The sequence below is a fragment of the Pungitius pungitius genome, chromosome 7, assembly GCF_949316345.1.
Source record: "Pungitius pungitius chromosome 7, fPunPun2.1, whole genome shotgun sequence".
NCBI lineage: Eukaryota > Metazoa > Chordata > Actinopteri > Perciformes > Gasterosteidae > Pungitius > Pungitius pungitius.
Genome location: NC_084906.1, coordinates 621728 through 633729, shown reverse-complemented (window position 1 = coordinate 633729; position 12002 = coordinate 621728). Strand labels below are relative to the sequence as shown.

Genomic DNA, 12002 nt, shown 5'->3' with positions numbered 1-12002 from the left:
ACAGGACCAACTGCACAGCTTCCCGGGCTCTGAGCTGGGGGAGCTAAAAGGTCCGACCCACGATGACAGGTCGTAAGGCCTCCAGGCTAAAAACCTTCCACAATCACACAAGACGACGACAACAAAACACCAACCTCCTTCAAGGTGTAAGTTGTGGTCCACAAGTAGAATACTCAGCTGTGAAAACACACAAGGCAGTGACCAAGGCTCTTTTCACATGTTCTATTCGATCCATAGACATGTATTATTTTTAAAGAATGTTGGATAAACTCATTCTGGTCATGGAAATTATTTACACACATCATACTGTATTATTTTTTCCCCTATTCCAGACATTTCATTTTGATATCTTTCTTGCTTTTACCTTGATGTGCAACTGAATAGCTAATGTCATCAATCCATATTTGAGCTTATCTTTTTTTTTTTTTTTTTTTACATCTTTTGATGAAAGAACGGTCAAAACTTCCCATCACAGAAAATCCCACTAGCTTTAATTAGCCAGAAGGCTAGATGTAAAACATTTCGCAGAAACATTCACAACATTTAACCTACGAGCACAAGTGCCAGACTATAATGAAGATATGCATATTCACCATAAAGACACTTCTACGGGGGATTCTGGAAGAGCTACTTCTACGTTGTGCTGTTCTGTTCACAGTGCGGTCTGGGTTCTGTCGATTCAAACGATGAAGAAATGCCAAATGCCCCCCATGTGGCTGCAGAGCGGGCAGTGAAACCGAGACAGTGGGCACTGTGGCTGGCAGGAAGCTCATTGCCATACAGAAACCATAATCGTTACAATAAAATTAAAACAGTAACAAAAAGTTGTCTTTTCACACATCGGGACAAACCGTCCAGCAGTGACACCTTTTTCCCGGTTACTGTCTGACAAGTCCCGCTCCCATCTTAAAAACTGCGCTGACATTTTTTTCTAATATACAGTACAATTCACACTCACAGCTCAGCATGCATACAAACAAACACTTAAACATGTACTGCTACACAGTGAACAGCCAGCATAGGAAAGAGAAGGGAAAAAAAGCATCAGTATAAAGTCACCTCTCTAACAGCTGAACTGTTCTCACCAGTCAGTGACTGTCAAATATTTTCTCATTACACTATTTTCACTCGCACACAACCTTTACAATATGAATGGTGGTTTTTTACTTGAATGTCTCCAATTCTCTTTGAGTGACTTAATACATTACCAGAAAAGGAATCTTGCCATGGTGCAGAATGGCCAGACATGTTTAGAATGGTGGGATTTCCCATTGTTAGTTAGTTTGTACTGGCTCTGTATCCGCAAACACACACACACACACACACACACACACACACACACACACACACACAGACTCACTCTCATGCGCACACACACACACTTATGAGTCCTCGTTCATCTCTTGGCTATCTGTCCTAGCAATTTTCCTTGGGGGGGCCGGACTGTCGCTCTCCCCTTGCTCTTGTTCCCTTTTCTTTGCTGCATTCTGTGAGACACAAAAGGATTAAACAGCAGTTGAACTACAGTTTATAATAATAAAGACTAATCAATAAGAAAAGCCAGATTAATGAAACTGTAAAAAAGCAATGCACATGCTCACCTTTTTGTCCCACTGCTGATGGAGGTACCGCAGGAGGATGTTGGTTTTCTCCGTTACAATAACTGCAGAAAAAACAGCATTATTGGAAAAATATGTTTAACTCATTTAGAGCAAAGTCTCCATGAAATAATTTGTATGAAAACAAATCATTTGAAAATCTTTTGTTAGTTGTTTTAGTCCAGCCTTTGCTCTAAATGATGGATATAGTCTACTTACTCTGTTCAGAGGGATAATCTCGAGTTGGAAGGTACACAGAAGGCCTCCGATTCTACAACAAAACATTTTGAACAATAAGCAAGAATTGTATCCATGGGACCACTGGCGATACACATTAATATCATAGGCTACTTACAGAGGCTTTGCAGACAGAGTCTGCATGAAACCTGCTGAAGTTGCTCTTATTGTAGACGGGAAGTCCTTTTAAGAAATCGGCCTGTGGGCAGAAGGGGAGCTGATGAATATGGCGATGGTGTGTCCTTCCCTTTACATTTAATCTGACTCTCAACATTGTAATCCCGAATCATCGGACTCTTTGCTGTACACAAATATGTTACTTTTTTTTATAACAGCACTATTTCCGTGTGGCGTCAGAATAATTAGTTTGCTATTACAGACACTGTGCTACAAGCCCAGTAACGGACTCCAGGATATCAGTAAGTGAGTCAGTGCTGGGCGTTCCCTCTACCAGTAACACATGCAGGCTACCGGTCCTGCTCCTCTCCCTGTGAGGTCCGCCATAACCCTCCCAGCCGGAGATGGTGTCAGATACAGTGCACAGAAACTGGTTTCAAATGAGCAAGTCAGAACCGAGCCGCTCGGGCCACAGAGCGATAAGGACTCGGCCGCGGTGAACGAATGCCAGCGGGAGAAGCAGGTGGGGCTAGCAGCCGTCTGTTACCCGCAGTCAGCTAGCTCGGTATCACACAACGCCCTCGGGCTACCGGGGGATTAAACTAGCGTCACGAGCATGGTGTCTGTGAACTACATACCTTCTCCATGATGATGGTACAAATTCCCAACTGTCGAACCCCCGGCTTGTGGCCTTGGCTTGGTGTCTGTTGTGCTGGTCGTGATGGCAGGGCAATATGTGGAGGTTAGCCACACAAGCTAACAGGCTAGTTAACCGAAACAGCTGTCCTGACCGACCCTCTCGGCAGAAAAAACAAGGATATTCACACACAAGTAGCCCGTTCCATTCTAGATGCCGGTGTTAATAAAAAAAGATGATGTAGACACAGATAAATTAACCTAGTATATCATTGCACGAGATGACAAAGCTAGTTGTACAGGACTTCTTTGGCTAGCATGATGGCTGGAAGGTAGCGGTGCTACATTGACCACTCTCCGAAGGCGCCTATTGGTCTATCCTTGGTCCCACGTGGTAGTAGCTTGAGATAACAGCCAATCACGAACACGACATATGGTTATATTATCATAAATATTGACTGGGAAATCTCACGTCGCCCCATGCGCATATAAAGCAAAAATGTAATGTACACATACATGGCCGGATTATTTTATATTCGATTATAGAATATTATATTCTATTAAACAACTGAATGAACTATAATTTCTTTCAGGATTACAAACAAACAAACATCAATGGAAAGCTCTAGAAACTAGTGTTGGATTCAAATTGGGGCATTTCTTTATTCTTAAATTCTTAAATTACACATTCTCCATTTGTACTGTGTTGGTTGGTCATCGGGCAAGTTATGCCAAAATAATGTTATTGGGAATTGGGAAATGGGTTTGCTACGTCTTCATTAATGTGGTCTTCCTCACACTTAACTGGCGCCTGAAACGGAACTTTTTACAAATAGTTACCTAGCAACAACAGCTATGGCAACTGCCACATCACCAGTTCGTCATGGTGCTGGGGAATAAGATGCTGAAAAGATGGAGCAGCTGCGGAGGAATAAATATTTAAATAGTAACAAAGGGATCTTAGTGTAAACGACATGACAACGTGTATTTCAAAAACATTGTGACGTATACGAGATGAGGAAACTCAAAACTGCCAATTTAGTAATTGTGAAGTTAAAGGAACATTCAAGTGAGGAAAATGTGCAACAATATTTTTTATTTAACAAAACAACACATTTTGTTGGGAGATGACTTTCTATTTGCCCACTCGAGTAACAGTTATTTGGCCAAAGGCACAGCAGGGGGCAGCTCTTCACGTGCCTACATTGAACTGCGATATTTCACTTTGGTGGATTAAAAAAACTGTCATCAGACCGACGGGTCCGTGTCGACCCGGACTCGGTCCCTACACGGACCTACACGGACCTGGTCGGTCCCCACTCCGGAGCAGAAGGTGGCAGTAATGCACCGATAAGCTCACGAAAGCAGAAGAAGAAGAGGAAGTAGAAGAAGAAGAAGCCAGCGGAAGTTGCAGCACACTAATGTCCCCCGTGCTGGATTCCTTTCCTCGTTTTACTGCACATTCGGAAGGTTAGTTAGCAGCTCAATTGTGCCCATGTTTGAGGAATGTAGAACTGAAGTTAAGTGATTGTAAATAAGAGAAAACCGAGTAACATGAGTGGCATCTTTGCCATCTGGTGTTTGTAAACTGCATCGTTATTAATTCCACACAGCATGTACGTTAAAGTTTGTAATTCCGCGGAGAGAGGACTGTTAATGAGGGAAGGATGCTCAGATTAATCTGTGAGAACACAATGTTTCATATTAAACATTCAGTAAGATTAAAGGTAACCCCATTCTACACGCTCATCCACATTAGGCATTCACGAAAGGATGATTTGTTGTCCAACGTCATAATAAAAACACTATTAGCCCCACAAGTGGGAATCGAACTGCTGATCTGATCTGCCCTTTGAACTCTAGGTTTTCTCTGTGAAACACTGCGTCTTTTGCAATCTTTGCAGCTTTACTCATTTCATTTAGAATATTATTTTGAAATATTTAACAAAAGCAGTTAAGATAAGCCATTTAGGGAGCACGGATATGTCAGTGTATACTAACTGTCTGTCTCTGCAGCAGGATGACCAGTGTTGAACAGATGGCAGCAGTAGGACAGGTTTTGATCGATCCAGGAATAGACCTGACCCGGCGGTTCAGAGCCTTATTCACCTTGAAGAACCTTGGAGGTAAAAACATGAACACAACAACAAACATTTAACATTAACGATGCACGCCCAAAGTGACCTGCTGTTTTAGACAGTGATGATGGAGAGATGAGAGCAGAGCACGAGGAAAGCAGAAAAAGTCGCTAGTTCAACATGTTCTACCTCAAAGATGATCACGTTTGTAGTTTGTGTTTAAAAAAATACAGTGTCTAAAATACACCCTTTCTAAAGTGATTTCTCATTGATCTATACAATTTGGTCATAATTGTGTGTATTTATATCTTTTTAATGATAATGTGAATGATGAATGCCTTAACATGGTCTAGGGGCTGAAGCCATTGACTGGATCAGTAAAGCCTTCACAGATGAATCTGCCCTGCTGAAACATGAGTTGGCTTACTGCCTTGGACAGATGCAGGACAGACGGGCCATCCCCACTTTAACAGCCGTGCTCCGAGATACACAGCAGGAGCCCATGGTCAGGCATGAAGCAGGTAAGCATTCTTGCGCTCATAAATTGGTATGGTCCAAGAGACTAATCACTTCCAAACATATACAGATTATAGGGATTAGAGAAGAAACTAGTCAAAGAACTTAACATGATTGGGTCATCAATAGATTGAATTGATTTACGTGTGTTTGGTAATAAGGGGGCTCATGCTGACCCCCACACACACCTTCCAACTCCACAACATAGACAGAGGAAAACATGTAGAAATGTGTTGATGGGTAATAGCATCGCATTGCATAAACGTGGATGTACTCCTCAGTGAGACATATGACAGAAAACCTTCTCTTTAGGAGACCTACAAGCAACAGTGTATGTGCTTTTTGAACGACTTTTTTCTTTGGTTAGGGGAGGCTTTGGGAGCAATTGGGGATGCTGTGGTTCTGGACCTACTGAAAGAATACAGTCAGGACCCTGTCATAGAGGTAGGAACAAACCCGGCACAGAGCACTCATTACCTGCTCAAAGACATGTGTTACGTTATTGCTTTTCATGTTAATGTTGTGTGAAGCCTGGTTTACAGTACAGAATGTATTTAGGTTATTCTACAACACGGTCAGTATTTAGTGATTTCCCAAGGTTTAAAGGTGAGGGGGGTGCGGATGGATGGACCAACAGGTCTGATTATATGGAAACATGCTATATTAACTAAAAGTCAGAGTCAGTAAGTGTGGGAGTCAATAATATTGTTTTGTGTTTTATATAATGCTCTAATATTGTTTTTGTGGCACCTCTAGTGTTTCCTATTCATATCTACAAAGAAATAGAGGGAATACGAGTGAGGTTGGGTGGATAGGAGTAGGAAGTGTTCCTTCTTTTCCCTCTTCAGAAACAGAGCGTAGTAGAAAAGATCAACTGGTGGCTAACATAATACCCTACAAGTAAAGCCGTGCGCTAAAATGTTTTGAGTGATAAATTATCCATTTTCAGATCAACTGTTAAAATGTTGGTTAATAATTTGGGTTCACTATTATTCACTAGAACAATTTGTTAGAAAGAATAACAACAATAATAAGAAGCTTGGGCATAAACGACGTGCACGAGGCACAGCAGGCACTCGCCTACCGGATACGGCGTGTGGAGCGGACCAACCCGGACTTTAACAAAGGAAACCTCAGCCACGAACTTCCTAAGTTCAAACAGTTAATAAATGCACGAGCAGAGAGGAGAACACTCTGGACCACTGCTACACCACAGCAAGCAGGGCTCATCACGCTGGGACACTCGACCACGTCATGGTCCACCTGATTCCTGCATACAGGCAGAAACTAAAGCTCTGTGAACCTGTGCTGAGGGAATCCAAGAAGTGGACCAGCGAGGCGCTAGAGGACCTCCGGGTGTGTTTGGACTGCAGACTGGGATGTTTTCAGGACTTCATAGAGGCTGTAACTTCTTACATCGGCTTCTGTGAGGACAGCTGTGTCCCATCATGCACCAGGGTGAGTTATAACAACGACAAACCCTGGTTCACAGCCGAACTCAGGAAACTACGTCTGCAGAAGGATCAGGCATTTAGGAGTGGGGACAAAGACCTGTACACAGAGTCTAAATACAGGTTTCATCAAGGCGGTGAGATGTCTCCTGTGTTCACCGCCATCTTCAACACCTCCTTGGTGACATGCCACATCCCAGCCTGCTTCAAGGCCTCCACCATCATCCCTGTTCCCTGTCCCTCACCGACCCCCTCCTGGACCCCCTGCAGTTCGCCTGCAGAGCCAACAGGTCTGTAGGTGTCTTGCTCATGGACACTTCAACATGGCACATGGGGCAGCTGAGATTCGAACCACCAACTTTGTGGCTCCCAGCGCATCACACTATATGCACCACCATGCACCAGGTGCACTGCTGTTCCTCTGATATTAACACTTCTAAAACTGACATCACCCATGTGGTAGTAACTTAGCTTAAGTCTTGGCTCGTTGTGTCAAATGTGCAGTCCAAACCTTTTTATTTAAACATCCGGCCTCTGCCTTCCCTCAGGTGGCAGAGACTTGTCAGCTGGCTGTTCAGCGGTTGGAGTGGTTGCAGAGTACAGGGGTTAAGCAGTTGGACGATGGAAGTACGGATCAGAACCCCTACCAATCCGTAGACCCGGCTCCTCCAGCTGTGAGAAAGAGCGTGTCAGAGCTTCGCTCAAGTCTGTTAGACGAGGATCTGCCACTTTTTGAACGTTATCGGGCCATGTTTGCCTTGCGTAATCTGGGCACCGAGATGGCTGTGCTGGCACTGGGAGACGGTAGGACATGGTTTACATCTGTCTACTTTAGATCTGTTTACTTCTGGAAATGTTCATGTCAAACTCTGTTTAACATAATTGAAACATAATGAGTCTAGGAAACTGTTTAAATATTAACCTGGGAAACAAATGTATAGTTTGCACTGCATGTAAGAGATTTTAGTTAGTGAACGGTAACAATTAATCCCATCACCATATCGAGGAACTCGCATGTATTAGATCAGGTGGAGGAAGGACAAGGGAGATAACAACTGACTAGATAGTAGGGATGGGAATCTCTTGGTGCCTTTGGGAGGGTTTCACATGCGTTTAGACTCAATACGAGGCCTTGCATTTATATCATGCCTTTTCTTTTTTGTCCCCAGGTCTACAGTGCTCAAGTGCTCTATTCCGTCATGAGATTGGCTATGTCCTGGGTCAGATGCAGCATCCTGCAGCGGTCCCAGCCCTCTGTGCAGCACTGGAGCGTTCTGGTGAGAACCCGATGGTCCGACACGAGGCGGCAGAGGCACTTGGTTCCATCGGGAAAGAAGAGTGTCTGGCTGTGCTGCAACAGTACCTTGGAGACAGAGAGCGTGTTGTGAAGGAGAGCTGTGAGGTCGCTCTAGATATGCTCGAGTACGAAACCACTGAGCAGTTCCAGTATGCAGATGGACTGGTCAGCTTAAAGGGTTAACGGGCTGGGAGTAGTACTGACTTTCTCATTCAAATAACAGCCAGAGGTTTGAAGCAGCTGCCACTTCATGTGTACCTTTCCTTTGCATGGTGTTGCCACAGGATAACTTTGTTAGGAGTACAGTACTAGAGGTTGTCCAATTTCAGTTCCACCCGAACCAATACAAGTATGTTAGGCAGTACACGTTCCTCATTGTAGGAATAGTTCATGCCAAACTTAAACAGTTGATTACTTCAAAATTCAGGTTTTATGTGAATCTTGTATCCAACTGTGTACTTTATGAGAATTAAAACAATCCTGGGGTATCCCTTGTATTTCTTATTCTTAAATCTTATTGCTTAGCAGCGATACCGTAGATCTTTACGTGTTCGTCTACATACCATTTTCTCGCTTGAGTCAGAGGCGGAACCGAATATGACCAAGGATTTGGATCTAAATATGAAAGCGAAATGGTTACAAACTAATTTTAACAATTTTATGTTTTTACTAAGAGGAGAAGACATTAAAGAACAAGACTGAATGGTTTTAGTCTACAACAAAAACAATTTAGGTCTGGCCTGGTTTTTAGAAATGTTACTTGATATTGATATTTGGCCATGCCCTTCGCCGCCCTACACCGGTCATGTAGACCGCATTAAAAAAAATAAAATGCACTTCTACTGGGGGGGGGTTACGGTTAAAGGGCTTTCAGCCTTAAAGGCACTAATCGCCCTTCTATGAAGTGTCAAATCCCAATCTTTGAACGGTTTTTAAACCAGATCGAAAATGGGTTAGACTCTGCTTTCAATTGGTCCTATTTCACGTTGACCTCCTCTTTTACCATGTAACGTTACATAAAATATTACTGTGTACTTTTTGAGATACTTGAAGGCAAAGTTAGCAATATTATCATTATATTCGCCTTTTCTCAATCTTAACCATTTAGAATGCAGGATTTCATCTACCCGTATTATAAGTACAATTAAAGTCCTACAATTGGTTTCGTGTCTTTTAGTCAAGGTATAGTCTGAAGAAGTGTGTCTTTAGTGGCAGAACATGTAAGGACTCTGCGGTCCTGGTGCCATCTGAAAGGTCATTCCACCACAGCAAAGAGTCGTGATCTTGTCGATTGTGTTGCTCTCAATGAGGAAATAGGGAGTGATGATCAGTGCCTTTTAGGCTGTACAGACCGTAAGGGTCCACATGACCGCAGTGCTCCACGCCGGTTAACAACATCACAAGAGTGACCACCGGCAGTGTCCTGACCCGACCCGAACTCGGAACGAGAGAAACACTTCTGGAGTAACTAGAGATAAGAGTGCGGGACCCAGATCGGCTTGACCTCACAACCAGAAAACGCACCGGCGTGAAAGGGAAGCTTCTGTACAGACTTCCACACCTGGGATGTTTAGCTTGGTGGTTAGCTAAAAGCTAACGCCGTGCGCATGACGTCACCGTGTTCCACTCAGCTGCGACGCACACTGGACTGCGGCGAGGACACACAAACAGGACGTGGATGTAAACATGCTCATTTTATTCAAAATAATGAATTGTGTGAAAAGTTTTGTGGGGCTTTGGAGTTAGTGTTTCCCCAACAAACTAGGTTCATCAATACATAACGTATATATAAATGTTTTAATATATTCTATATAAATATATATTGTAATATTAGTGCATTTCAGTAAGAACAAGCTATTTTACTACGAATCACATCAGTACATCCTAATGTATCATCATGATTCCATTTCCCTTTTTTAACCGTTGGTTTAATGTGATATCTCGAGGAGGTTTGCGGTGAGCTCGGGAACCTAGCAACCGGTCTGTCACAGTAACCATAGTAACCATAGTAACTGTTAAAGTTGGGCCGTTCCCGGTACGTTGTGACATTGTGAGGTACGATGGACGCAAAGCAAGACGAAAGTGCGGCTAAACTAGTAGCGCGCTCGTTGAAGGCTTTAATGATGACTAACAGCCCGCAAAGCAACACCAACCTGTGAGTGATGTTAATTGTTAGTGTCAACAGGTACATGGCGGTGTTAGCACTGCTGTTAGCACTTGCTTGGTTCATTCCGGCATCAATAACGGAATTGCTTCCAAATCTGCGCAGTTTTTAGCTTGACTTACGTACAATAAGGCTGTAACATTATTGACGATGAAGTAGTTCCTCGAGTACTTATTATTTTTTGCTTTTATAACACGGTAACGTTAAATAGCCTTATTTCACCACGGCATAGAATAGTCAGACTCGTCCCTAACTCACATACTTCAGTCATTGTCCAGAATATTTGATTAAATGGCTTTTATTCCGGTTACTTACTACTCATTGCTGTAAATGTCAGCACTAAGATTCAAGCGTCGGCTGAGTTGACCTCAGTGGTTGATGGTTAGCCAGGAGGTCGTTTAAGTTTAAGTTTAGACAGTAGCATGCTATACATTTTCTTTCTTCTCCGGCGTAAACTTTTGCTGTATTTAACTGTATTCAACTGCAAAGAACAGTGTATTGCTGTTGCAAAATTTATTTTTACAGCAATTTGTTACAGTATAGTACTCAAGGCACTACTTTATGAAGGTGATGGATGAGCATCCACATGATGCAGTGGATAAATGTGCACTTGTAGTGGGCAGAAGACTAGAAAAGCACAAATTAAGTACTTTTCATTTACACTTCAGTATAAGAAAATGCTTGTCAGTAAATCTCCTGAATGTATTTTTCTAAAATAATCAACTGATTGTCAAACCACACAGGAAGTCTTCACCGATGTATTTCTTGAATGTTCCAGTTATGACCACCTCACCTTGTTGCTGATGAAGGTGATGGATGAGCATCCACGTGATGCAGTGGATGTGATTGAGGACATAAGCCACGATGTGAAGCTGAGGTTCTCTGAAGACAAGCAAGACTTCCTGCGAGACGTTCCAGACACTACAGCTGCTGAGCTGTTAGCCGAGCAGCAGAGCCTGCTGTTTGGTCGGTCAGAAGAAGATGAACAGGAGGAGCACCTGGTACTGCCAACATACTCCTACATTATGAAAGTGTCTTGATTTGAAAGGGTAAATAAAAAATGGCAATAGGGATTTTCAGTGAAGTATTATATGTAGAGTGAAAGTATTTAAAAGAAGTCAAAATGCGTTTCCTCACCAGCGTGACTGGCGTCCCCCTTGGATAGGGTGAGAAGCTCAGTCATTTGTGAGGAGCTCTAGAGCCACTGCTCCTTTGCATGGTAAGGAGCCAGTGGAGGTGGTGTGGGCACCTGGTATGAATGGCGCCCTGGCGTCTTTGTAGGAAGGTTTTTCGGGCGTGGCCAGCTTGGAAGAGAACCAGGAACCAGGAAAAGTTTATTGCCATCATATGTTGGACATACATGAAAACTGTCTTGGCGGTTGGTGCATGATGGAAGACAGTACAATAATGACAACATAGTGCAGCAATAAGACAAAAATGAAAGTATAGTATAATATATGCTATGAGTTAGTACGCTAAAGCTAAAGCTATGGGTTAGTAAGTAAGAAGAGATAAAGATAAAATTAGAAATAAAGATAAAGTGCACCAGCTAAACAAAGTGACAAGTGAAAGTGAAAGTCAGGTACTTTTCCTTTCCTGAAGATCAGAGACTTGTTTTGGATACCATGAGCATCTCAAGTACTTCATCCACGCACAGATGCTCCAATTAGATCAACCTTTTGCAAAGGTTGTCACAGCTGATTTTTAACAATGAAAATATTCTTTGGTTTTCCTCAGATGGAAACACTTCACCCTGATGTGAGAGAGGTGGGCTTCTACCTGGAGCAGGCTGGAGTGGGGCTGGGCAGAGAGGAGATGCAGAGGATTTTCCTCGCACTGAAGCAGCTCGTTGAGTCCCAGGCTCTGCTGGGCTGCCGCCTGTGGGGAAAGATTCTTGGGACAGAGAGC

The 12002-nt window shown here is 43.1% G+C and overlaps 3 protein-coding genes across 4 annotated transcripts in view; 2 read left to right on the top strand and 1 right to left on the bottom strand.

Moving 5' to 3' along the window:
• Positions 1 to 410: 410 nt before the first annotated feature.
• dda1 (DET1 and DDB1 associated 1) lies at positions 411 to 2963 on the bottom strand. Its single transcript, XM_037468717.2, has 5 exons — positions 2591 to 2963; positions 1954 to 2034; positions 1818 to 1869; positions 1602 to 1663; positions 411 to 1487 (listed from the first exon to the last, which is right to left on the bottom strand). Exons 1-5 carry the CDS (start codon positions 2597 to 2599, stop codon positions 1383 to 1385), a joined length of 309 nt encoding a protein of 102 aa, XP_037324614.1. The 5' UTR covers positions 2600 to 2963; the 3' UTR covers positions 411 to 1382.
• Positions 2964 to 3909: 946 nt separating this feature from the next.
• On the top strand, positions 3910 to 8449 carry dohh (deoxyhypusine hydroxylase/monooxygenase). Of its 2 annotated transcripts, none has more exons than XM_037470448.2 (6): positions 3910 to 4058; positions 4605 to 4714; positions 5020 to 5187; positions 5550 to 5626; positions 7182 to 7437; positions 7803 to 8449. In XM_037470448.2, exons 2-6 carry the CDS (start codon positions 4609 to 4611, stop codon positions 8111 to 8113), a joined length of 918 nt encoding a protein of 305 aa, XP_037326345.1. In that variant the 5' UTR covers positions 3910 to 4058; positions 4605 to 4608; the 3' UTR covers positions 8114 to 8449. The 2 variants fall into 2 exon arrangements, with proteins under 2 accessions (XP_037326345.1, XP_037326346.1); XM_037470449.2 differs by having other exon boundaries at positions 3951 to 4058; positions 4608 to 4714.
• A 1381-nt stretch (positions 8450 to 9830) lies between these two features.
• The window catches only part of rsph4a (radial spoke head component 4A), a 4497-nt gene continuing 2325 nt past the window's right edge, over positions 9831 to 12002 (top strand). The window contains exons 1-3 of the mRNA XM_062563287.1: positions 9831 to 10085; positions 10873 to 11095; positions 11832 to 12000. Of these exons, the coding sequence (XP_062419271.1) occupies positions 9991 to 10085; positions 10873 to 11095; positions 11832 to 12000 (487 nt within the window). The 5' untranslated portion in view covers positions 9831 to 9990. The remainder of the gene's footprint in view (positions 10086 to 10872; positions 11096 to 11831; positions 12001 to 12002) is intronic.

Coding starts and splice junctions, on each gene's coding strand:
- dda1 (XM_037468717.2), bottom strand. Junction 1,870..1,953: donor ACTCTGTCTGCAAAGCCTCT/GTAAGTAGCCTA, acceptor GTTTTGTTGTAG/AATCGGAGGCCTTCTGTGTA. Junction 1,488..1,601: donor ATCAGCAGTGGGACAAAAAG/GTGAGCATGTGC, acceptor TGTGTCTCACAG/AATGCAGCAAAGAAAAGGGA.
- dohh (XM_037470448.2), top strand. CDS start 4,609: ATGACCAGTGTTGAACAGATGGCAGCAGTAGGACAGGTTTTGATCGAT. Junction 4,715..5,019: donor CACCTTGAAGAACCTTGGAG/GTAAAAACATGA, acceptor AACATGGTCTAG/GGGCTGAAGCCATTGACTGG. Junction 7,438..7,802: donor TGTGCTGGCACTGGGAGACG/GTAGGACATGGT, acceptor TTTTGTCCCCAG/GTCTACAGTGCTCAAGTGCT.